General features: G+C 34.5%; 1 protein-coding gene across 4 annotated transcripts in view; it reads right to left on the bottom strand.

Moving 5' to 3' along the window:
• VPS13A (vacuolar protein sorting 13 homolog A) overlaps positions 1-25,635 on the bottom strand; it is a 259,625-nt gene that overhangs the window by 61,827 nt on the left and 172,163 nt on the right. For all 4 annotated transcript variants that reach the window (XM_058445730.1, XM_032164338.2, XM_032164339.2 and 1 more), the window contains exons 46-55: positions 25,346-25,449; positions 19,954-20,236; positions 17,538-17,933; positions 17,168-17,272; positions 16,897-17,043; positions 13,168-13,296; positions 12,308-12,441; positions 5,987-6,116; positions 3,496-3,728; positions 278-431 (exon numbers count right to left, since the gene is read on the bottom strand). In XM_058445730.1, the coding sequence (XP_058301713.1) occupies positions 278-431; positions 3,496-3,728; positions 5,987-6,116; positions 12,308-12,441; positions 13,168-13,296; positions 16,897-17,043; positions 17,168-17,272; positions 17,538-17,933; positions 19,954-20,236; positions 25,346-25,449 (1,815 nt within the window). The remainder of the gene's footprint in view (positions 1-277; positions 432-3,495; positions 3,729-5,986; positions 6,117-12,307; positions 12,442-13,167; positions 13,297-16,896; positions 17,044-17,167; positions 17,273-17,537; positions 17,934-19,953; positions 20,237-25,345; positions 25,450-25,635) is intronic.

The following is a 25,635-nucleotide window of genomic DNA, read 5'->3' as shown; positions in this document are numbered from 1 at the left end:
GTTTGCCATGTTGGCCAGGCTGGTCTCGAACTCCTGACCTCAAGTAATCCGCCTGCCTCAGCCTCCCAAAGTGCTGGAATTACAGGTGTGAGCCACTGCGCCGAGCCTGATTTCTTAATATAGATAAACACCTCTTTAAAACATTTTATACAAGGTATGTATGACAGGATTATTTTGTTTTATAAGGAAGCCAAACTTTACTTAAATTTCACTAGTGATTCACCGAACTACAACAGACAAAAAATTAAAACTTCACATCAGTACTTAAAAATATTACCTGAACGTTAGTGTCCAACTCAATAACCTTATCTTCTGAAGGAGAAGATTCAGTATATTCCTTAAATTCTCTCTCTAACTTCTCAGTGTGCTTTACACTCATTGGCTTCCATCTTGCCTTCTTCTTGGGCTTTGTTTCCCAAACCACATCAGAACTTATTTAAGAAAGCAAAAATCATAGTATTTAATACTAAGTTATTAACATATTTATTTTAACGGGTTTATTACATGAATTACAACACCTTCAGTAAAATTTCAGAATAGCCTCAATTACAAGTGAGCATATTACAAATTTAAAAACATGAATTCATTCAACTACTACCTATTAAGCTACTACTCAGGCACTATTCTAGGTGTTAGGGCCGTATCAGTGAACATCTCTGCCATTCTGGAGCTTCATTTTAGTGGGGGAGTGAAAATAAATAGTAAACAAAATAAATTAGTAAAATTTAATATGTAGGACGTGAAAATGCTTTTGAAAGAAGAAAACGTAGACAGGGCAAGGGGGATCCGGAGAACTGCAGTATGTAAAGTGGTGGGGTCTGCAATATTAAAACAGAGTGGTCAATGGGGGACTCATTGAGAAAGTGAGATTTTGGCAACCTTAAAAGAGCTGAGAGAATTATCCAGCAGATAAGAGGAGGAAAACATTTCAGGTAGAGAGGCCAGCTAAAGCAGGAGGCACACTTGCACTATATGAAGAAGAGCAAGGAGGCTGGCATGTCAGGAACACATTAGGAACAGAAAATAAAGTAAGACTTATAGTGGGGGGCCAAATAATGTAAAGCATTGTAGACCACTGTAAAGACTCTGAGTTTATTCTGAGTGAGATGAGATACCACTGATCGGTTATAAGACAACTAGCAACATAATCTGACTTACATTTCATTAAGAGTACACTCTGTGTTGAAGTGGATGGAAAGAAAAAAGAGTGGAGTCAAGATTAGAAGCAGGAAAACTTGTTAGTTTACTACAGTAAGCCAGTTGAAAAATGATGATGGCCCTGATGAGGCTATTAACAGTAAGATACCAGAAAAGTGGTCAGATCTACGTGCACTTTGAAGGTAGAACCAGCACAGATCTTCTTGATGAATTAGGTCTGGGGTGTAAGATAAAGAGAGCAATCAAAGACAATTTCAATATTTTTGGGCTGCATAACTAGAAGGAGCTATTTTTTATTAACTCTGATTGGAAAGCAGGAGTTTTGGTAGCAGGAGGAAATAAAAGGTTTATTGTACACATATGAAGTTTAAGAAGTCTCTTAGATAACTGAATAGAGATTTTGCATGCAGTTGGATATATGAAGTCTCAAGGTCAGATGACAGGTGTGACAGAAGACATACATAAGAGAGAAATTCTGGACAGTATTTGAAATCATAAAACTGAAATCCACAAGAGAAAAGGACCAGGTCTAAGAGCCTCAAGGCATTTAGCCAATGTAAGCAGTTGAGAGAAGACAAGGAACCAATGAATGAGACTGGATAGGAAGAAAAACCAAGATGGTGAGGTATCCTGGAAGTCAAGTGAAAGAAACTACATCAAGGAGGGATCTATGTTAAATGTTATTAAGTAAAGACTGATAATTCTACACTGGATATGGCATTATGGAGGTCACTGGTAATGCTGACAAAACCAGTTTCATGGTGTGTTGAAAGCAAAACCCTGTTTGGAGTGGTTAAAGAGAAAATGGATGAAAAATAGTTGGAGAACACAGGATATGTTAAGTTCCTTTGAAACAGACAGTACATTTGAGGAGTTTGGTTACAAATGCAAAGAAAGAAATGAGCAACAGGTAGCAAGGAAAGTAGGCTCAAGAGAATTTTTTGTGTTGAGAGAAGTAACACTGAAACAATTCAGCAGAGACCCAAAAGCTGTTGACTTAGGAGAGACGAAGAGGAGGACTGCTGGAACAATGTCCTCAAGTAGGTAAGAGGAAATGAGGTGCAGTGCAAAAGTAGAGAAAACTCTGTTTAAACAGGAGCACATATATCTATTGTAAACTGTTGAGAGTATGTCAGTACAGCAAGTAGTATGCAAATGCCAGCAGATAGCAAGCTGTGATATTGGGGGGTGAGATGGGTCTCTGGAAGTTTGATTGGTTCAATTTTTTCAGTGAAGTGGAATGCAAGGTAGTAAGCTGAGAGAATGGGGTTTGAGGGGAGACAAAGTATAAAATAGTTATCTAGGATATAGAGTGTGAACGGAAGAAATCCAGTTGTACCGAAATTAAAATGCTGAAAGGCCTTAAACAACTTAAATATTTAAGTTGTTTAATTTTATTTAAGTATTCTATTTGTTTATTCCTTATAGAACTTATATTCATTTAATAAATAGAAAGGTAGAGACCATGTATTATTCATCTTTGCATTAACATCACTTAGCTTAGAAGATAACACATAATAGGTCTAAAGGTCTTAAAAATCTATGGTGTATTTGATCTATTTAAATAGCAAAAACATTTTTTGAGAATAAAAATTCTTAAGAATATAGATTTTAATATTCCTTTTAAAATGGCATTGATTCAATTCAATAAGAGGTCAGGGGCATGTATAGATTAATGTACATAGAAAACTAAATTTACATCTGTATCATATACCTTTATACATATTCAAGAATTTAATTCAAGGAAAGGATTAAAATTACATTATCCTGGTTATACAGAAGAAATATTCTCACATTAAGCACTAATATATGTAAATTAAAACTTAACTGTTTATGAATAGGAATAATAAGGACATAAGGGAGAGATAAAAGATTTAATGGTGATGTCTTATACGAGAAATGATAAATACAGTGATCACCTTATTAGATCTTATAAGATCTTAAAGTGCCAAGGTCAAGTTAGAAAGTGATTGTCTTTATGTTAATCCTCCAACAGCTACAGCATATGTACCCTGAACTGCGCTAGACAGTAATGGAAAATGAATTAAGCATTTTGTATGATATGCAAAACATAGTTTTGGTAAGTTGAATAAATATAACTTTTTAGATAAGTGGAAGGATTAACATAATAAGGAGTTTATAAATTTCATTTCTGTCATATCTTTATTTCAAAAGGCAAAAAATTCCCTCAAGCACATTTAAAACTAGCATTACCACAATATCAATGAATAGTCAAAGTACAAAATTGAAACTAAATCATTTTAGATTTTACAATAAAAATTTCTTAATAATTAGAAACTGATCATTTAAATGTATCCAAAATTTAATGCATCTAACCTTGTAATGCCTATATAGGCTACTTCTTGCTTCGTGTAATTGTTGACGAGAGAAATTCCAACATCTTGTAATGCCAGTGCAATTTCTTGCTCTGCTAACTCTGCTTTCTCACTTTCATATGTTACTTTAAATACCTTTGGATCTTCAGTGAATAAAATAATGCGTTGTAAACCTTCAAAGAATGAAACTAAATAAATTGTCTTTTTCCCCAAATCTATAGGCATCATCATATCCTAGAATAAAACCACCAAAAAACAAAAACAAAAAATTAGAATTTGGTCCCAAAGAACATGAAATTTAGATTTCACATTTATAAAATGAGACTATTAATGGCACCTACTTCATGGGGTTAGTGGCAACTAAATGAATTAATATTTGTAGAATACTTGCAAATTTACATTATTGAAATCATTTGATGTTATCTGTTATAAAATTATTACTCATAAAGACAGGCCAATTGTTTTTTTTTTAATTTAAACATTTTAACAAAATTGAATCTTCCCATGTAGGCTAATCTGTAACACAAAGTATTTTTTTCTGCTTTAGTCTAAGACTACAGCAATGTGATATGTATTAAAAGTTGTTTCAGTCTGAAATTCACATTTCCTTTCATAGCTGAATCAAACAGGATAAAAAATATCTTGTATCTCAATTGTATGTTCTACAAAGCATGTATATTCATCATGACGCCATTTCTGCAGGAAGCTCACATAAATGTGCTGATATCAGGGTTTTGAGGGTCAATGACAAGATAAACATAGCAAATTCTCATAATTAATATTCAGCCATTAATTTCTAGTTAATATTCTGATTTTCAGAAAATTTTACTATATAGTATACCTTCACGTTACAATGTACAGAAATTAAAAACTGTGAGTTGTTACCATAAAATAATTACCTGGGGATACTTACGTTACTTTTTTTTTTTTTTTTTTTTTTTTTGAGACGGAGTCTTGCTCCGTCGCCCAGGCTGGAGTACAGTGGCGCAATCTCGGCTCACTGCTAGCTCCGCCTTCTGGGTTCACGCCATTCTCCTGCCTCAGCCTCTCCGAGTAGCTGGGACTACAGGTGCCTGCCACCACGCCCGGCTAATTTTTTTGTATTTTTAGTAGAGACAGGGTTTCACATTGGTCTCGATCTCCTGACCTCGTGATCCTCCCGCCTCGGCCTCCCAAAGTGCTGGGATTACAGGCGTGAGCCACCGCGCCCGGCCAATACTTTCTAAGTATATATATGTATATCACTAAAACCACATTGAGAATCAAGAAAACTTATTTCACTGAAGTCTTTCTAGTATTTTACAATGAATGTCTGATTTATCTTTATAAGCTTCAAACTATCACCATGATATAAATATGCAAAGTACTAATCAATAGATCAAATGAATAAGACTATTTTTATATCAAAGTACAATACTTTTTCCTGAATAAATCTAATAGTCATGAATTTTTAAAACTTAAAAGTTAGGCCACTTATAGGCAATCCTCTTAAATACAATGTAAACAATACCCACAGCAGACTCCTCAACAGCAGCACTGAAAGACAATGAGAAAATACCACCTACTGATAAGCAGGAAGAAAAAATCACTAGTGGTAAGAAAAAAAAAACATCAGGAGTCAAATTAAGAAGAATCTTGAAGGATTAAAAACTGTTAAAAATTTTCTGCAAGTATTTAAAATGTTACCAGAAAATATATGTGCATAACTTTATCATCATAGCTTGACACCCAGAAATAAGTTTGTTTTAGTTCACTCAGTGGATCCTTAAATGTTCCTTACAGAAGCTAAATCTACCTAGTATGATTGTCAATGCAGAGAACATATTTGTTTTTCAGGTGAATGCTGAAAGCACTTCTCTAAACACAACTTTATTCTTGATAACACAGTAGAAGCAAATGATGTAAACAAAATAAGACTACTTTTGGTTCTAAACATTTTTGGTTAAGTCAATACTTGAATACTATTTTGAAGATGTTTGGCAGTTTTTTAGAAGTGTGGCCACAAACAGTCCTTAAAACTAGGAAGGCTGAAAATCAAATACTGTTGTTTTTTGTTTTTTTTTTTTTTTTGAGACGGAGTCTTGCTCTGTCACCAGGCTGGAGTGCAGTGGCATGATCTTGGCTCACTGCAATCTCTGCCTCCCGGGTTCAAGCAATTCTTCTGCCTCAGCCCCCTTAGTAGCTAGGACTACAGGCACCCGCCACCATGCCAGACTAATTTTTGTATTTTTAGTAGAGATGGGGTTTCACCATATTGGCCAGGCTGGTCACAAACTCCTGACCTGGTGATCCGCCTGCCTTGGCCTCCCAAAGTGAATTTTTGTATTTTTAGGAGAGACAGGGTTTCACCTTATTGGCCAGGCTGATCTCGAACTCATGGCCCACCTCAGCCTCCCAAAAGTGCTGGGATTACAGGCCTGAGCCACCGTGCCTGGCCCAAATACCTTTCTTAAAAAAGGCTGCTGGGAACACCATAATAACCCAATACTTACATCCTTCTGTGTTACTTCACCGTGGCTTTTTCTACATCTCCACTTCAGCCTTCTAGAGCCCACTGGATCAGCCCATGTATAAAACACTGCTTTTCCAGGAGGGAGGGAATCTTCTATTTCACTGAGAGAACTGACACAGTAGCAAAAATATGCATTAAATTAAATGCAAGTACACGAACAGATTAAAAAAAACTAAAATAATACTTCATTAATTCTTAGTTCACTAACTGAGATCTGTGATAGTTCTGATTAAAACAAGGCTGAAATTCTTACCCTATACAATTAAAAAAGGGTTCACTAATGAATATTTCTCATTATTTTCCCATTAAGAAAATATATGTTCTACTTAGGAAATAAAGGTCTTCAAGTCTTTGAAACTGTTTTGTCAATTTTTAAATACAAATTAATTATGGAAAATTATTCCAACTATTTTACCCTATTTACACCAATTCTAAGATAATTTAATTGGTAACTCTTTCCTAAGTATTGGTCTTACTAGAGCAAAAACAAAGTAACTAAATTATTCTTTAAAATCACAGAACATGAAATACACATCTAAGAAATTCAACTGACTCACAAAAAGATGCTCCGAAAGAAAAAAACCTTACAAAAGTTATAAACCAAACAAGTAATAAAATATAGCTCTTCTGAGCAGAAGAAGGAATTAACTCTGCAGATTTAAAAGACTTTACTGGGTATCAGACATTAATGAAAACAGTATCATTCTAGACATATCTTTGTAAGAAACTAGGGGGAAAAAAAAACCCTAACACATATCTAGGAAAATCATAGTCACTCGCAAGAAAATAAAAATGTTACTCTCACAGTTCAATGATGTTTAATGTCAAAAAACAACGGCACAATACTTACACAATTTTGAGAAAAACGTTATCACTTAAAATTTTATGTCAAATTGTCATAAATTTGTAAGAATAAGACATTTCGAACAAGCAATAGCATAACACTATCCACAGATCTTTACTAAAAAAATAACTCAAGACTTTTTCCAGCCTAGCTAGAGACAAACTCATAATAACATTTTAACTAGGATATAGAAATATTGAAGAACCCGTAGTGAACAACTAAACCAGTTTAAGAAAGTCATTTTTTTGTTAAAACATTAAAATCAATGCAAATACCAAAAGGGCGTTGAATGAAATAATACATATTTTGAAAAGCTAACAATTTTATATTAATCTGGCTGAAAAAATCCCAAATTATATTCACAAGAAAGTAAGAATTTGGAAACAGGCTGAAAAAAAAGGTAAAAAAGCATTACAATTTTTTATGAGTAAGCTAGCAGATACTGTTTCAATCTTAAAATTGATTTTAAATGTATCAAAACCTTCAACAACAAAAAAGGAATTATCCATAACCGAAACAGAATATGTATTTTCCAAAAAATCATTAGAAGACAATATACTACAAAAAATATGGTAAGGAATTATAAATTAGTTATTACAAGGATTACAAATGGGTTGAGGATCATTATTAGAAGATAAACTGTGCTGGGCGCAGTGGTTCATGCCTGTAATCCCAGCACTTTGGGAGGTCGAGGCAGGTGGATCACCTGAGGTCAGCAGTTTGAGACCAGCCTGGCCAACATGGCGAAACCCTGTCTCTACTATAAATACGAAAATTAGCCGGGCATAGTGGCGCACACTTGTAATCCCAGCTACTCAGGAGGCTGAGGCAGTAGAATCGCTTGAACCTGGGAGGCAGAGGTTTCAGTGAGCTCAGATCGCGCCTCTGCACTCCAGCCTGGGCAAAACGACAAAATTCCATCTCAAAAAACAAATAACAACAAAAAAAGCAGATAAACTGATTCTAAAATTATAAAAGTCGAAATAAAAATTCTGAACAATTAAGTATTTATTTAACTGTAGAGCATGTAAATGATAGAACATCATGCATTCAGTAAAAATCATGCTTTGCAGGGACACAAAGAAGGAACAACTGACATCAGGAACCTACTTGAGGATGGAGAGTAAAAGGAGGGTGAGAATCGAAAAACTACCTATTGGGTATCATGCTTATTACCTGGGTAATGAAACAATCTGTATACCAAAACCCCGTGACATGCAATTTACCCATGTAACAAACCTGCACATGTATCCCCTGAACCTATAACAAAAGTTAGAAAGAAAAAAAAAATCGTGCTTTGAAGCAAATTTATATGCTCACAATAGCTGTCAAATGTGAGAGATACATAAGGAAGGAAGAAAGGGAGGGAGGGAGAGAACAAAGGAAGGAGGAAAGGAAAGGAAAAGCAATGAACCAAAATGTTGACAGTATTTGGATTACAGGGATTATGGTCCTCTTTCATATTTTTCTGTAGTATTTTTTAAAACAGTAATTTAACGACTATTACTTTTATATGCAGGAAATAACATCCATATTGTTTTAAAAGCCAAGAGAAGGAAATGTGGAGGAGAAAACAAAATCATAGTCTTCATTTTTCCATGAAAAAAAAAATCAAATGTAAATGTGTTGATTAGCAAATAAATTTGGTTTAAAAATATTTAAAAATGCTTTTAACTCATACAAATTTTAATCTGTTTAATTCATTGCAGAGTATTCCTTATGCAAAAATGTACTGGACTACCTGGGACAGGCAATGAAAATTCCAAGAAAAGGGAAACTAACCATAGTCCTCAGACTATTCACTATCTGTGTGTACATGTCTCAAACTCACAGGAAAGTAACACAACGTGACGAATGCTGCAATCTACATATGTAAAGGTGCTATAAAAAACTGAGGTACATAGATTAAGGTGGCAAGGGAAGGGATCACATAGAATGGCATTTTTCTTTTTTTTTTTTAATTTAAGTTCCAGAATACATGTGCAGAACGTGCAGGCTTGTTACATAGGTAAATGTATGCCATGGTGGTTTGCTGCACCTACCAACCTACATCTAGGTATTAAGCCCCACATGCATTAGCTATTTATCCTGATGTTCTCCCTCCCACCATGCCCCCAACAGGCCCCAGTGTGTGTTGTTCCCCTCCCTGTGTCCATGTGTTCTCATTGTTCAGCTCCCACTTATAAGCGGGGACATGCAGTGTTTGGTTTTCTGTTCTTGTTGCTGAGGATAATGGCTTCTAGCTCCATCCATGTCCTTGCAAAGGAATGATCTCATTCCTTTTTACGGCTGCACAGTATCCGTAGTGTATATGTACCACATTTTCTTCATCCAGTCTACTGCTGATGGGCATTTGGGTTGATTCCATGTCTTTGCTATTGTGAATAGTGCTGCAGTGAATATGTGTGTGCATCTATCTTTATAAGAGAATGATTTCTATTCCTTTGAGTACATACCCAGTAAGGGGACTGCTGGGTCAAACGATATTTCGGGTTCTAGGTCTTTGAGGAATCACCACACTGTCTTTCACAATGGTTGAATTAACACTTCAGCAATAGTGTAAAAGCGTTCCTATTTCTCCACAGCCTTGCCATCATCTGTTGTTTCTTGATTTTTTTTAATAATTACAGAATGGCATTTTTCTAGCTGAAAGAAACACCTATTCAGGTAAAAACACATGGAAAGACCCAGAGCATTCAGGAAACAAAAACTTCACTTTGTATAGGGTGAGATTGAGGCCACAGAAAGATAAATGTTTAGAAAGGCAGCCTAGAAGTATATTTTTAAAGAAATGGGTAAAAAAAGAAAAACTTTAAACGAGAGATATGATTATATTTCTTATTTTAGAAAACTCATTCTAGTGGAAAATGGGAGATTTACTAAAGATAAGACTAGATATATAGAGACAGATAAAAAATCTACTCAAATATAGTTGGGCACGGTGGCACATGCCTGTAAACCCAGCTACTTGGGAGGCTGAGGCACAAGAATCACTTGAGCCTGGAAGGTGGAGGCTGCAGTGAGCCTGGATCGCACCACTGCACTCCAGCCTGGGCAACAGATTGAGACACTGTCTCAAAACAAAACAAAAAACAGAAATCTACTCAAATAAAACAAAACAAAAAACAAAACAAAACAAAACAACACATAAAAATCTACTCAAATAGGTAAGAAATGGAGGGTTACTGAACTAGGATAATGATGGGAGATTACATAAGAACGGAATATTTATTTAAAAGTTAAAATTTAACAAACAAATGGAAACACATCTCATGCTCATGGATGGGTAGATTCAATATTATGAAAATGACCATACTGCCATAAGCAATCTACAGATTCAATGCAATTCCCATAAAAATACCATCATCATTCTTCACAGAACTAGAAAAAAAATCCTGAAATTCATATGGAACCATAAAAGGAGCCCTCATAGCCAAAGCAATACTAAGCAAAAAGAACAAACCTGGGGGCATCGCATTATCCTACTTCAAAGTATACTACAATGCCTATAGTCACCAAAACAACATGGTACTGGTATAAAAATAGGCATGTAGACCAATGGAACAGAATAGAGAAACCAGAAATAAAGCCAAATACTTACAGCCAATTATCTTCAACAAAACAAACAAAAACATGAAGTAGGGAAAGGACACCTTATTCTAGTGAAGGGACTAGATGTGAAGAGACCAGTCTGGTCAGGGCCTAAGATAGAGTTGACTTAATAGTTTACAGATAAGGCTGGTTCTTCATTCTTGTTCTTTTAGCTCTTTTGTTTCCAGATTCTTTTGTCCAGTCTTCTTTCCGGTACCTTGACTATCTCCTATTCAAATGGTACTGGGATCATGGGCAAGCCACACGTAGAAGAATAAAATTGGATTCTCATCTCTCACCTTATACAAAAATCAACTCAAGGTGGATCAAAGACTTAAATGTAGGACCTGAAGCCATAAAAATTCTAGAAGATAATACTGGAAAAACTCTTTTAGACATTGGCTTTGGCAAAGAGTTCACGACCAAGAACCCAAAAGCAAATGCAACAAAATAAAAATAGATGGGACCTAATTAAACTAAAAAGCTACTGCACAGCAAAAGAAATAATCAGCAGAGTAAAGAGACAACCCACAGAATGGGAGAAAATATTTGCAAACTATGCATCCGACAAAGGACTAATATCCAGAATCTATAAGGATCTCAAACAAATCAGCAAGAAAAAAACAAAAACAAAAACACAATAATCCCATCAAAAGTGGGCTAAAGACACAAACAGACAATTCTCAAAAGAAGATATACAAGTGGCCAACATAAAAAAAAGCTCAGCATCACTAATTATGAGGGAAATGCAAATTAAAACCACAATGAGATACCACCTTACTCCTGCAAGAATGATCACAATTTAAATAAAAAATATATAGATGTTAACATGGATGTGGTGAAAAGGGAACACTTTCACACTGCTGGTGGGAATGTAAACTAGTACAAACACTATGAAAAACAGTATGGCGATTCCTTAAAGAACTAAAAGCAGAACTACCATTGGATCCAGCAATCCCAGTACTGGGTATCTTCTCAAAGAAAGAGAAGTCATTATATGAAAAAGACACTTGCACACACGTTTAGAAACAACTTATTATTTTTATAATATGGATAATTAAAAAAACAGGCATTCCTCTTTCTTAATATCTTAAATAGATGAGAGAATGCTACCCCAAACGAGTTTTAGGTACTTGCTAGTCCAGCCCTGTGGTCCTTACTCAATGTCTGTTTGATTTTAATCAATGATTAGAAGTTGTACAGTTAGCAGTAGAAGGAAAGTGGAAGTACAATGATAAATACGTGCCTGTTGAAAAGTAACAGGTGAAAACAAAGAAAGAAAGGAAACAAAATAAATTCAAGACAGCCTGGAACTACTGAGTAGAGGATCAGAAAGTTGCATAAACTGTAGTAGCACTAAGAAGATATGATATCAAAGCAAATTAAAACGAATAATGTTGAAGAGTAGTCCTAAACCATGAAGATTCAATCATAGCCTTTAAGGAAGCAGTCCTTTCCCCCAGACACCTCAACAAGAGGGCACCTATTGTTTGAAAAAAAAAAAAAAAACCTGAAATGTTACATATTTACACTATATTAAACATATGAAAAAATTCAAAAATAGACAAAATTCAGAGACTCCTAACAAACTCTGACAGACTCCTCATCAGAGTCAACAATGAATAAGCTTTTGCCACACTTGCTTCAGCTCTTCCATTTTTCTTCCTTTGAAGCATTTCAAAATAAATTGTAGACATCAAGTCAGTTTTACCCCTATATGCTTCAAGTACATTTTTTAATGGAACAGTGTTTTACATAGCTACAATGCTATTATGTGTTTATATTCTTAAGAAATTATAAAAAAAAACCGTGCCTCATCATCTAGACTTACACCATCAAGAGTTACTGTATTTGTGATAATCTTACCTTTGATTGTATTGAACAAGTTCATTCTCTGTGTGATTTATTAAGAGGAATGTAGCTGCTCCATCATGATAATCTAAAAATGTAATAACTGTAGAATGCTCGGCCAAATTCACTTCTGCTATAATACCTCCAAGCTAGAAGAAAGAAAAAGAAAACATTTTAATGTAATAATTTTCCCAAGAATATTAACTAATAACATTTAATAACAGACTATTCATAATTGATAATTTAATTTTTGGGATGACTGAGAAAACAATTTAGAATGTTGTACTGCATTTCTGGAAATCTATAATCTCAATCACTGTATTACAGATAGGTGACATTCCAGATGTGGTATATTCTAGTATTCCAGGCATTCCAACTAACTTTTTTTTTTTTTTCTTGAGACAGAGTCTCGCTCTGTCACCCGGGCTGGAGTGCAGTGGCGTGATCTTGGCTCACTGCAAGCTCCACCTCCCGGGTTCACGCCATTCTCCTGCCTCAGCCTCCCGAGTAGCTGGGACTATAGGCACCCACCACGATGCCCAGCTAATTTTTTCCATTTTTTAGTAGAGACGGGGTTTCACTGTGTTAGCCAGGATGGTCTCCATCTCCTGACCTTGTGATCCACCTGCCTCGGCTTCCCAAAGTGCTAGTGTTACAGGTGTGAGCCACCGCGCCCAGCCTGAACTAACTTTTTATTTAACAATTAAATTATCTTAGATCTCTGTTTCCTTTTACAAAAAGAAATGTTTGTTCATTTTCGGGGAAAGGGGAAAAATCAACAGAAGTAATTATTTGATACAAAAAATAAATAAAATACTAGTCAGTATATTTTAGCTTTCCTAATGACATATGCAAAAAAGAAAAAAAAAACTTACCTCGTTATCTAGACGCAATAGAATACAATTTTCTTGCTTGTTAAAATATATCCTTTTGGGAGGATCTTCACTCCTTTCGACTTGAATAAGAAGTTTACTAGAAGCATCCTCAGGCCAAAAGGGGATACACTAAAATATACATTATATATGTTTATAAAAATAAACAGATTTCACCATAAATACATAAATCATATTAATAATTCCCATCAGGGTAGACTTAAACTATAAAAAAACCTGTTTTAACACTGCTGTAGTTATTGGGTTGTTTAAACAGTTGTAAACTTTCAACTTGAAGATGGATTGTCACTTGTCAGCACTATGCATTCAAGAAGCAGTGGATAGCAAATTGAAGAGCTACGGTAAGTGAACTGCTGGCAAGAAAAGAGACTTTAATGTGGTCATGATCTTACAGAGAAGGGTTGAAAAATCAGCAAGAAATTTGAGCTGAGAACCGGGACACAGATGATCAGTTTAAAACAAGTGTACATTCAGTTACTAAAAATCAAAATCAGGTATGAACATTATTTGCAAATTAGGCAGAAATCAAAGTACGCAAAAATGACAAGTCAGAACAAGTATTAAATCTAGCATCTGGTTGTCAAATAAGGGTAAAAAAGTAAAAGCAGTTTTCAAAGTTCAGAGTAGGAAAGAAGCTCAGAATTTTACGAAGTAACTTCAACGTGAGTGATCTGGAAACCAAACTAAAAGAATAGGAGATAGTCAAGGTACTAGAAAGAAGACTGGACAAAAGAATCTGGAAACAAAGCTAAAAGAACAAGAATGAAGAACCAGCCTTGTCTGTAAGCTATTAAGTCAACTCCATCTTAGGCCCTGACCAGACTGATCCCTTCATATATTTCAATGAGACTGCTCATGTGTGGTACCTGATCATAATCACGTAACTTGAGGACAATGTAGCAGAACCTGGTTGTTAGACCTAAGTGTCTTAGCTTGTTAAAGACAGTTTTATTCAACCATAAAATGGAATTAATGGAACTAGATATGAGACATCCTTAGGAATATAACCTGACTTTGCGCACAGCCAGGGCACTGCAGTCCTAAGGATTCAAGCAACCATGTCCCAAAGCTTTTATCCATGTCTGCATTCCCAGCCCAGGCACTTCATTTGGAGGCTTTTTATGGGAGCTTTTTGGCAGAGGCCTTCCTTAGGAGCCCCTGCAGGACCTCTTTATCAGGGGGAAAGGGAGCGCCTGAGATGAGACCTGGGACACAGATGATCAGTTTAAAACAAGCGTATAGTCACTTCACAGAAAGTGAAGACACTTTTTGTCTACTCTCAGTGCTCAGCACATTTCCATTCCTAGCTCCTCCGCTTTGTCCTACTCCATCCCCCAGGTACATAAAAGTGCCGGACACTTTATTCAAGGTTTCCTAGACAGTGAGACAATGCCCATGTCTGTGCTGATCCACCTAACCCTCGTCCAGTGCCATTCCAGCATAGGTGGTAATTGTGCTTTCTCTGATTTAGCCTCCTACTTACACAGGTTGAGTATCCCCTATTCGAGATGCTTGGTACCAGAAGTGTTTCAGATTCTGGACTTCTTTTGGATTTTGGAATATTTGCATATATATAATGAGATATCTTGGGGATGGTATCTAAGTCTAAACATAAAATTCACTTATGTTTCACATACACCTTATACACATAGCCCAAAAGTAATTTTATACAATATTTAAATAATTTTGTGCATGAAACAAAATTTGTACATATTGGACCATCAGAAAGAGAATGTGTCACTATCTCAACCACCCATGCTGACAATCTGTGGTTGTGTGGCATCACCATCATTCCTGACTCTCAATTTGTGTTACCAATAAACAATCATTTTCTTACACTTATTCACACATAACTACTTAACAGTAAAAAAAAAAAAAATGACGGTTAAGAAAGTGAAAAACATAAAGTGTCAGGTGTAGAATTTTTCACTTGTGGCATCATGGTGGCACTTGAAAAGTTCTGGATTTTGGAATATTTCAAATTTTGGAGCATTTTTGATTTTATATTTTCAGATTAAGGATGCTCAATCTGTACTATCACAGTAAGTGATTAAAGCTTTGACTGTTACTTTCATTGTGGCTTGTCTTAATCAGCTATTCCGACACCTGGCAGCTCAGCTGTCTCCTCCTCAGCTGAGCTCTTGACAATTGCTAACTTTCTCATTTCCTCGAAGTCACTGTTCAAATGTCACTCCAATGAGTCCCATCCTAACCACCTTACATAAAATTAGAGACCACCCCTGGCTCTCAAACTCTGAATGCCCCTTATCCTACATCAGACTTTCCCACATTAGACTTGTCACTCTGAAACATACTATACACTAATTGATCATAGTATTATTAATGTTTCCCCTTATACCCACTAAAATGTAAACTACATAAAGATGGGCTTTAACTATTGTGGCTTTAACTATTATATTGCAAGTCACATAAAAAATAAACAATATTTGTTGAAAGAATGAATATACTTGAAAAAAGGTGAAATTTCTGGGAATAAGAACTATAATTATTCAAATACTCAGCTGAAGACTTAAATAGTTCAGACATAGCAAAAGTAAAAAAAAAAAAAAAAAAAAAAAGGAAAGATGTCCATGTAGAACTTACCCAGAATGAAGCAAAGAGAATTGGAAAATATAAAAGAGCTATTAAGAGACATGGAGGATAGAGTATGAATGTCCAACATGTCTGATTTCAAGGCTTAGATGGAAGAATGGAGGAGAGGCAATATTTAAAGAGACAATAGTAGCAAATTTTACAGAAAGCATGAAATACATTAATCTGCAGATCTAGGAGTAAAGCACCTCAAGAAGGGTAAATAAAAAGTAAACCACTTATAGACATATAGCAGCGTGACTGCAGAACATCAAAGACAAAGAGAAGAAAGACTGTGAAGGCAGCCAGAGACATTTTTCTTTTTTTTTTTTTTTGCAATTGCAAGATTTAATAGAGTGAAAACAGAGCTCCCATAAAATGGGAGGGGACCCAAAGGGGGTTGCCGTTGCCCCCTGGAACGCCTGGGTTTATATCCCGATCATTGTCCCTCCCGCCAGAGAGATTTTTCTAGAGACACTGATGGTATTTACCTTCAAAACCAGCCCTAAAGGAAATTCTAAAGAATATACTTCAAGAATAATCCCAACAAGGATGGTTTTATATGCAAAAAGGAATAATGAATAGAAACAGCAAAAACTTCTCTAATCCTAACTTTTAGAATAAAAGTTCTTCAAAAATAAAATATTCCATCAACCTCTGTCAGTCATTCAGAAAACTCTTACTCAAAGGTTTAATGATGGCACAAAATCAAAATTTCACTTCTAAGTTACTACTCCCCTCAAATAACTTGAAGAAGAGTCTGGCTTACCCTACTCTCTGAAGGCATTCCTAATAGCTTCCTAGAGAGAATAAGTAATTTCCTTCTCTTTGATGCATTTATATCTTATCTAGTCTTTGGCTGCTGTATTTAACCAAAGTGGTTAGTAATTGTTAAACGTCTACCTCCCTTAACAAGCTGGGCATTCCTAGTTATCTAATTACTAAAAATTGAACCTTCCTATCTATCTAGAGCCGGGCACAAATATTCAATGAAGATTCATGAAACTAAAACAAAATTGGAGTAAGGGGAGTTAAAACATTACATGGTGACTTTAGGTATCTAACTTCAAGGAGAAAATAGAATCCAAAGAGGTATATTTTTGAAATTCATCTACCCACCTGCTCCAAATCAAGAAAGAGCCATTTATCATTTCCTTCTTCAGCCACTGATATATGGTATTTGCTTTTGTTTTTAATCATATAAAAAGGGGTAAATGTCACAATTCTAGTAATGTTAAAACTGCTCAGGTCTATAGTGACGCCAACCTAAGAAACAAAAATTAACAGCTCAAAAACTGTTATGTATCATAACATCCTTATAAAATTTAATTAAGTAGTTAATAGAAACATTTAAAATACAAGTTTCTTGATAAGCATAGAATGAACTCACTTGATAGTCCATTTTCAGGCCTTTACATTTAACAGCTCCATGACTACCAACAGTATCAATTGAAAACTGATCGGACAACTCACTATCAGTTACCATAAGTTGAACCTAGGAAAAAATATTCCAAATACATCACAGTTTAGGTACCTTTAAAAATTCCTGCTTAAACTGATAAATTACTTTTTAGCATAAACAAAATATTATATTGTTAATGCACTAAACGTTTATAATATTAAATTCTAATCTTTTTGGCCTCAAATATTTAACAAGTTATTTCTATCCAAGTTTCATAATATTTACTACTCAGAACTTTAAAAACTAAAAAGTGACAAGTAGCTAAAGACAAGGGAAAAACAGAATAAACATCGCATACCTTATTGTTATTAAAAAAGTGATTTGGCTGAAAAGAAAAGAGAACTGGCTTTTTATAATTAGGTGGATGCTTTCGATGAATTCCATCTGCTTTGTACTGTAACATGCGGCCAGTTTTATTGACCATCCAATAAGGACTATGAAATGCCACAACTGTCTGACCAGTATTATAAGTCATATGGACAGCAATATCTAAATCAGTCTTTTCCATTTCTGTAACACAAGTAAAATTGACAAAACTAATGTCTTGCTGATTAGGCTTTATGTGATATTCACTTTTCCAATCGTGATTGAGATAGTCAAGTAATTTTAAATGTAGCCTGGCTTTATCCAACTGTACAGTACAAATCTGGGCTGAATGTCCTTCACTTAGAGTAAAAACTGGATTTTCAATTCCCTGTAATAAAAAACAAAACAAAACAAAATTTAAAATGTTGCAGAATAATATGCCTCAAAATTCTATTTATGTACTCCAAATGCTGCAAAAAATGCTTTTGAAATACCTATCAGAACAAGTCAGAAGACTTACATTCAAGTTCTAAGCAAGTCAAAAGACTTACATTCAAGTTCTAACTTTGTCAACTGTGTAAACCTCTACATGGTATTTAATCTGAGATTTGAGCTACTGTATTTGTAAAATGGTCTAAATGACTTACTTCAAAGGACAAACTGTGGAGATTAAATAACATAATGGGAAACTCCCCTGGAAATTATAAACATAAAACACTATAATTGGTAAAACAACAACAAAAAGACAATCTTAACCACTAGTGATTTTTATTTTGAAAACAAAACAATATAAAATGTGGGCAAAAACTGATGGTAATCCAAAATAAGTAATCCCTACTACCTCCACAATCCCTCATCACCCATTTCCAATCACTGTTTGTATTATTACTTCGTATGTATCTCTCCAAACTGCTCATTTCCCTCGACCCTCCCTTCTATTATCTTGGTTCATGTCACTATATGACCTCTCAGTTTAAGAGTCTCCTAACCGCTCTTGTCCCCTCTAGTCCTTTCTCCATACCATGGCTCAATTGTCTTTCTAAAAACTGATCATACCCTTTGGAAACTGGCAGACAGAATGTGATCACTAACAGCATCCAATTAAAAGTTCTATGAGAATAGAAATATAAATTGACAGTACATCTGAATATCTCACCAGTTTTTCCAGCATCTCTATCCTATTTTTTTCCTATTATAATAATATAGGAATCTCTTCATCTCCTGATTTTAAATTAATTAAAGCAAAAGTAAGGAGTTCTTGATTCTTTACAAGTTAAATAATATTCCACAAAATAACAATGGTGGTGGTAGTGCTACAGTGATAAATAAATGGCAACCCTGTGTCTGTCAGGCACTGTACCAAACCCTTTACATACACAATCTAATTTGATTTTCCCCATGTCTTAACCAAGCAAATTTTATTATTATTCTCATTTTATAGACTACAACAAAAGATTTAGAAAAGCAATAAAGCCTGCTTAAGAACATATAGCTAGCAAATGACAGCTAGGATGCAATTTCAAATCTACCTGACAGCAAAGTACAAATTCTTAACCACTATGATAATTTGTTACTCAATACGGAAATACACATTTAAAACCATAAATATGTTAACTTTTTCCTCCAAAAGAGACATGTATCAGAAAAGTGTAAACAGCTGGGTGTACTGGCTCATGCCTGTAATTCCAGCACTTTGGGAGGCCGAAGAGGGAGGATCACTTGAGCCCAAGAGTTCGAGACAAGCCATAGTGAGTCCCTGTCCCTACAAAATTAAAAATTAAAAAAAATTATCCAGGCATGGCATGCACCTGTAGTCCCAGCTACTTGGGGGGCTGAGGTGGAAGGATCACTTGAGCCTAGAAGTTTGAGGCTACACTGAGCTATGATCACATCATTGCACTCCAGTCTGAGCAACAGAGAGAAACCTAGCCTCAAAAAAATTTTTTTAAAAAGCAAATGGTAATTCTAAAAGTAAAATAAACCTATAATAGATGACAATGAAGAACTACTTTCTTCCATTTGATAAGCATCGCAAATGAAACATTTACATAAAATCTTAAGATGTATGGATTCCTGTGTTATAACAACAGGAAGAAACCACACAATCTGTTAAAACAAAGAGTATGTAAGAAAAAAAGCAACTTCACAAAGTATACAATCTTTTAAGAAAATCAGCCCTAAAAGAATACAACATAATGTAGCATGCTTTTTTGTCACTGAAGTCTAGTTCTTAATGTTATTTCAATAATAATTCTCATACTTGTTGCAAAAGAACATCTGCATTACCTATTCTTTACTAGTATTCTAATTTTTATTAGATATTTAAAATAGTTTTTATTGCTCTTAATCTTAAAAAACTGAAACTACAAAATCAAAAACAGGAAGGCACTAAAACGAGTTGCCGATACCTCTATATAATAAGCAATTTTGTAAGGAAGAAGATTTCGGAGCAGAATAGGTGGCCACAAATGCATTATGTATGGTAAATCCCAACCGTCTTCTGAATACACTGATAGAGATGTTAAATTATCTTTTTCTGGAACAATATTAATGAGAAATGATTTCTTAGAAGGGTTTTTAGATCTACATTTCTTCTTTAGAAGAGCACCATCATTTTTTATAATCTCTTCAAAGTCAATTCCTTCACACATTTGATAGTCCTCATCTTCTGGCTTCAGAAAAATGAATGATCTGCATGAGATTAAATGATACAGTTTAAAATGCTTTAAAGGAAAACATATTAAACTATATAATTACAGCTTTAGAATAACAAACTTACCTCCTTTCATAATATTGTAATACATTTTTATATTTTCATATACTTTTTAAGATATAAGTAAGATAGATAAGGCTGGGCGCGGTGGCTCATGCCTGTAATCCCAGCACTTTGGGAGGCCAAGACAGGTGGATCACGAGGTCAGGAGATCGAGACCATCCTGGCTAACATGGTGAAACCCCGTCTCTACTAAAAATACAAAAAAATTAGCCGGGCGTGGTGGTGGGTGCCTGTAGTCCCAGCTACTCAGGAGGCTGAGGCAGGAGAATGGAGAGAACCCAGGACGCAGAGCTTATAGTGAGCCGAGATTGCACCACTGCACACCAGCCTGGGTGACAGAGCGAGACTCTGTCTCAAAAAAAAAAAAAGATAGATAAATAGATACCATCTTAACTTTCTGGAAGCTCATCAAGTTGTCTGACTTTTAAGAGGAGAATATTTTTCTTACAAACTTACTATCTTAAAAGTACACTTATAAGATAAATGGTTTCATATAAAAATACATAAATCATATCAGTTATATATGCAAAGCAAACCACATAGAAGCATATGTGACTTGTACGTATAACTGAAAGAATTTGGCTTTTCTGGATGTGTGGGCCTAAAAGGAAATAAATGCCATGACTGAATTCATAAACTAAAAAAAATTACTATTGAAAAAAAATCACAAGCTTTCCAACATTAATCAAATGAAAGTTTTCAATCGACATTTAATGTTATTAAAATGTAGTCCATAGATGCGGAACAGTGCTTTTTTTTTCTTTTGTAACATCAGTATGGTATTTTACTTTATTATTTTTTTTTCTGCTTTAGGGTTTTTGTTTTTGTTTTAATTATACTTTAGGTTCTGGGATACATGTGCAGAACGTGCGGGTTTGTTACAGAGTTTTACACATGCCATAGTGGTTTGCGGCAGCCATCAATCGATCATCTACATTAGGTATTTCTCCTAATGCTCTCCCTCCCCTAGAACCACACCCCGCAACAGGCCCCAGTGAGTGATGTTTCCCTCCCTGTGTCCATGTGTTCTCCTTGTTCAACTCCCACTTATTAGTTTGCTGAGAATGATGGTTTCCAGCTTCACCCATGTCCCTGCAAAGGACATGAACTCATTCTTTTTTATGGCTGCATAGTATTTCATGCTGTATACGTGCCACATTTCCTTTATCCAGTCTATCATTGATGGGCATTTGGGTTGGTTCCAAGTCTTTGCTATTGTGAACAGTGCTGCAATAAACATATGTGTGTATCTGTCTTTATAGTACAATGATTTATTATAGTTTTTTGGGTATATACCCAGTAATGGGATTGCTGGGTCAAATGGTATTTCTGGTTCTAGATCCTTGAGGAATCACCACATTGTCTTCCACAATGCTTGAACTAATTTACACTCCCACCAAAAGTGTAAAAGCATTCCTATTTCTCCACATCCTCTCCAGCATTTGTTGTGTCCTGACTTTTTAATGATTGCCATTCTAACTGGCGTGAGATGGTATCTTCTTGTTTTGATTTGCATTTCTCTAATGACCAGTAATGACGAGCTTTTTTTCATACATTTGTTGGCTGCATAAATGTCTTCTTTTGAGAAGTGTCTATTCATATCCTTCACCCACTTTTTCATGGGTTGTTTTTTTCTTGTAAATTTGTTTCAGTTCTTTGTAGATTCTGGATATTAGTCCTTTGTCAGATGGATAGATTGCAAAAATTTCTCCCCATTCTGTAGGTTACCTGTTCCCTCTGATGATAGTTTCTTTTGCTGTGCAGAAGCTCTTTAGTTTAATTAGATCCCATTTGTCAATTTTGGCTTTTGTTGCCATTGCAGAACAGTGGTTTTAAGAAAATGGTGACAAAATTATTGGTTGTCACATGGTTAATCTTTATATTTGAATATTACATTGTTTACATTTCAGCAATATTTTATACTTAATAATTTTTGAACCCACACTGTAACCAAGAATAAACATTTCATAAATATCTTTATATTTGTAAAACTAATTAGCTATAGTTATGACACTGTCCTTTATAGATGAACAACAGTCAAAACTATCTTCAACCCTGATTATTTTCCTAAACTCTACTCCTAAAATGTCAAATATCTATGATGTATTTCTGTAATAATTTCTGATGGCACCTTAAATTTGCTAGACTGAACACTGAACCCACTCTACCCACTTTTCTGCATGTCCTTTTTCAGTGACTTCCAGCTACTGGCACCCTGGGCTGTGAAACAATATTAGACTTCCTTCTTCCCTGACTGAAGCATATAAATTATTTGTCAAAAAAGTTAACAGATATAGCCTATTCTACTTCTACATTCCTTCTATAATTTTCATTCTATTTTCCACTCTTACTTCTAAAACTTAAAGATAAAACCTTAATTTTTTCCAAATTAAACTAATCGTAATACACTTACCCAGTTTATCAAAACATTTATTGGATCTATTATGTACCAACAAAAAGGCAAAATTGAAAACAAACAAATGGGTAAGATCATAATCAGGTGGGAAATGTTAAAATGTTAAAAGATAACTACTGCATTGTGATAGGTACCAAAAAACATATGTTTAGAGTAGACTGAGGGCAGAGTGGTTGGCTCTTTCTAGACAGACGGCAAGGTGTTTGCCAAGTGACAATTTTCCCAAAAAGGGTGTTCTGAAGAGAAAATCTGAGTAAGAGAAATATAAAAGGTCAAAGGAAAGTTCAAGGAATGAATGAAGAAAACAAGAAAGAAAATCAACGACAGGAGGTTTTAAATGAGAAGATATAGTAGTGTGAATGGTCTTGAAACAACATCAAATCATCTGAGACAAGAAAAAAACAGATCAAACTAATAGATGGAGATAAAATTTATAAAAATGGAGCAAGAGGGAGCAACCATCTAACTGTGAACTTATATTATCTTTCAAATTTTATCTTCCAACATGCACTCTACATTCCAATGAATTCCCAACTATTCCTCATAACACTATGCTTTCATGCTTCCTTATCTTTGTTTATGCACGCCTTCCTCTTAGATAGCCTTTTCCATCTAATCTCCATATTACTATATTACGTATGTTACTGTACTTCATGTATCTTTTGCCCAGGAGTCAGTCATTAATCCCTTTTTTGTTTTCCATAGTTTTTGGCAACTCTAACACTTTCTATAACTCTCTATAACCCACTGTTTCCTACTTTATACATTTATGTAATATATCCATCTTTTCATGGCAATAGCCACATGCAATTCATCTTGGTACTGAGTGTCTCATCCACAGAAAACCTTGATAAATATTTGTTAAATGAATAAAAGAATCAGTATATTTAAATTCTATTTAAATATTTTAATAAAATATAAATTGTTTTCCTATATTTATCTGCATCTATATTTATCTGTATCATTAATCTAAGAATAGAAACAGAATAGAGAAAGATAGCCATTTGTTAATTTAAGATCTCACATCTTAAATATAAGTGCACCTACACTGAAGTACTAGATTAAAAGAATACCTAGATTATGAGTTCGAGACCAGCCTGATCAAAATGGATAAACCCTGTCTCTGCTAAAAATACAAAATTAGCTGCGCATCGTGGCATATGCCTGTAATCCCAGCTACTTAGGAGGCTGAGGCAGGAGACTCGCTTGAACCTGGGAGCTGAGATCCCACCATTGCACTCCAGCCTGGGCAATGAGAGTGAAACTCCATCTCAAAAAAAAAAAAAAAAGAATGCCTAATGAGAAATCCAAGCTGGTTAGTCACTAATAATTCTACTTAAGATGAAGTACTTAGTAACAATTCTCATTAAGATGAATTAATCACTACTAATTTTCATTAGGATGGATTAACTATCATGTAACAAATCAATATTCAGCCTTGGAAAAAAGTATAAAGGTACTCTTTTCTCTACTATGGACAGAGACACAAAATATATAGCAGAAATGTATTAAAAAGTAGAATATCATTAACTTTTATTATCCAAGAAGAAAATGAAAGTTCTTCACAGAAATTTTTAAATATATCTTACATGCCATATTTAATCTAGTCTTGTAACCCACCCCAAATCCTCTCTAGAGCAAGGTCAGATATTGTAAATGACTATTTTGTTGTTCTCTCAACAATATGATTCTTTCCCTCAGCAAGTCTGAACTAAGCAATAAAACACTCATTAGGTTTAGCAGGTTGATCTATGTGAAAATATGTGCCTAAAACTGCTTGATTGTCTTCGGAGCATTGAGGATCCCATTCTGAACTTCTGGACAAGAGAACAGGTAAGAGCACTGTTTGCAGTTTTGCCTCTATCCTTCTGTAGTATTGAGGTAAGTACCAATTTCTAGTGTGTATTCTAAAATGGTATTTAAACAAACTACAATGCTTAATTCTGAGGACAGTTTTATTCTCCAATAAGGTTCAATTTCCATATAAGAGATTATTTTCAATTCCAGATTACGTATCTTGACTAATACTTACTTGTCATGATATAAAATCCATAAGACTAGCTCATAATATTTTGTTATAATTTTAATATTTTCTTAAAACATATCTTGTATCAAATTTAATTACTTTAAAAATTTAAAATTAATGTAGTATATACTTCTATTTATATTACAACTCCATCCCTGAACAATGAACAAATATGAAAAGAAAAGGATAAAATATTCTGTTTACTAAAGGAATTTCAAAAAAATTGTATTATAAAACCTTTGAGAAGTACAAATTACTTCCTAATAGTATATATAAATTCAGAAACCACCAGGCACGATCTATTAGACATTTTTAAAACTCATAATCATATGACTATGCTTATGATGGTTATACTGCAATCAAAATATAATTATATTTAAGAGAAAAGCATATATAGTGTGCTTGGTGGAAGTTATTACAATAAATTAAATAATACCTCTTTTTTAAGATCTAAGTGCACTGAAACTTAAGTAAGTCAGATGAGCTATTAGCAGGATGGATTTGATCAAAGTTATCCATGTGAAATCAGAAACTATAAAAATTCTACAAGAGAGCTTAGAGTAAATGATAAAGAAAAAATACCGGTAAGATCCTAATGGTATGTTGAATTCATTTTCAGGTGAGGCAGTTCCCAATAAGGTATCCCCTTCGTAAACAGACAGTGGGACTGAAAAATGATTTCTTATCTGGGAAAGAAAAACAAATAATATTTAGTATAATTAATCTAAGAATCTAAAGATGTGTAAAAAAAAATATGTCCATGTAACTATCTTAACAAAGGAACTATCAGGCAATATTCATCTTGCTTATATAAATTAAAAAAGAAACAAACATATTATTTATCCTAAAACGTACAAGAAAAATCTCTACAG

This window comes from Hylobates moloch, unplaced genomic scaffold (genome assembly GCF_009828535.3).
Source record: "Hylobates moloch isolate HMO894 unplaced genomic scaffold, HMol_V3 SCAFFOLD_10, whole genome shotgun sequence".
Lineage (NCBI taxonomy): Eukaryota > Metazoa > Chordata > Mammalia > Primates > Hylobatidae > Hylobates > Hylobates moloch.
Note: the sequence above shows the minus strand (reverse complement) of the source record. Positions and strands in the feature narration are given on the sequence as shown.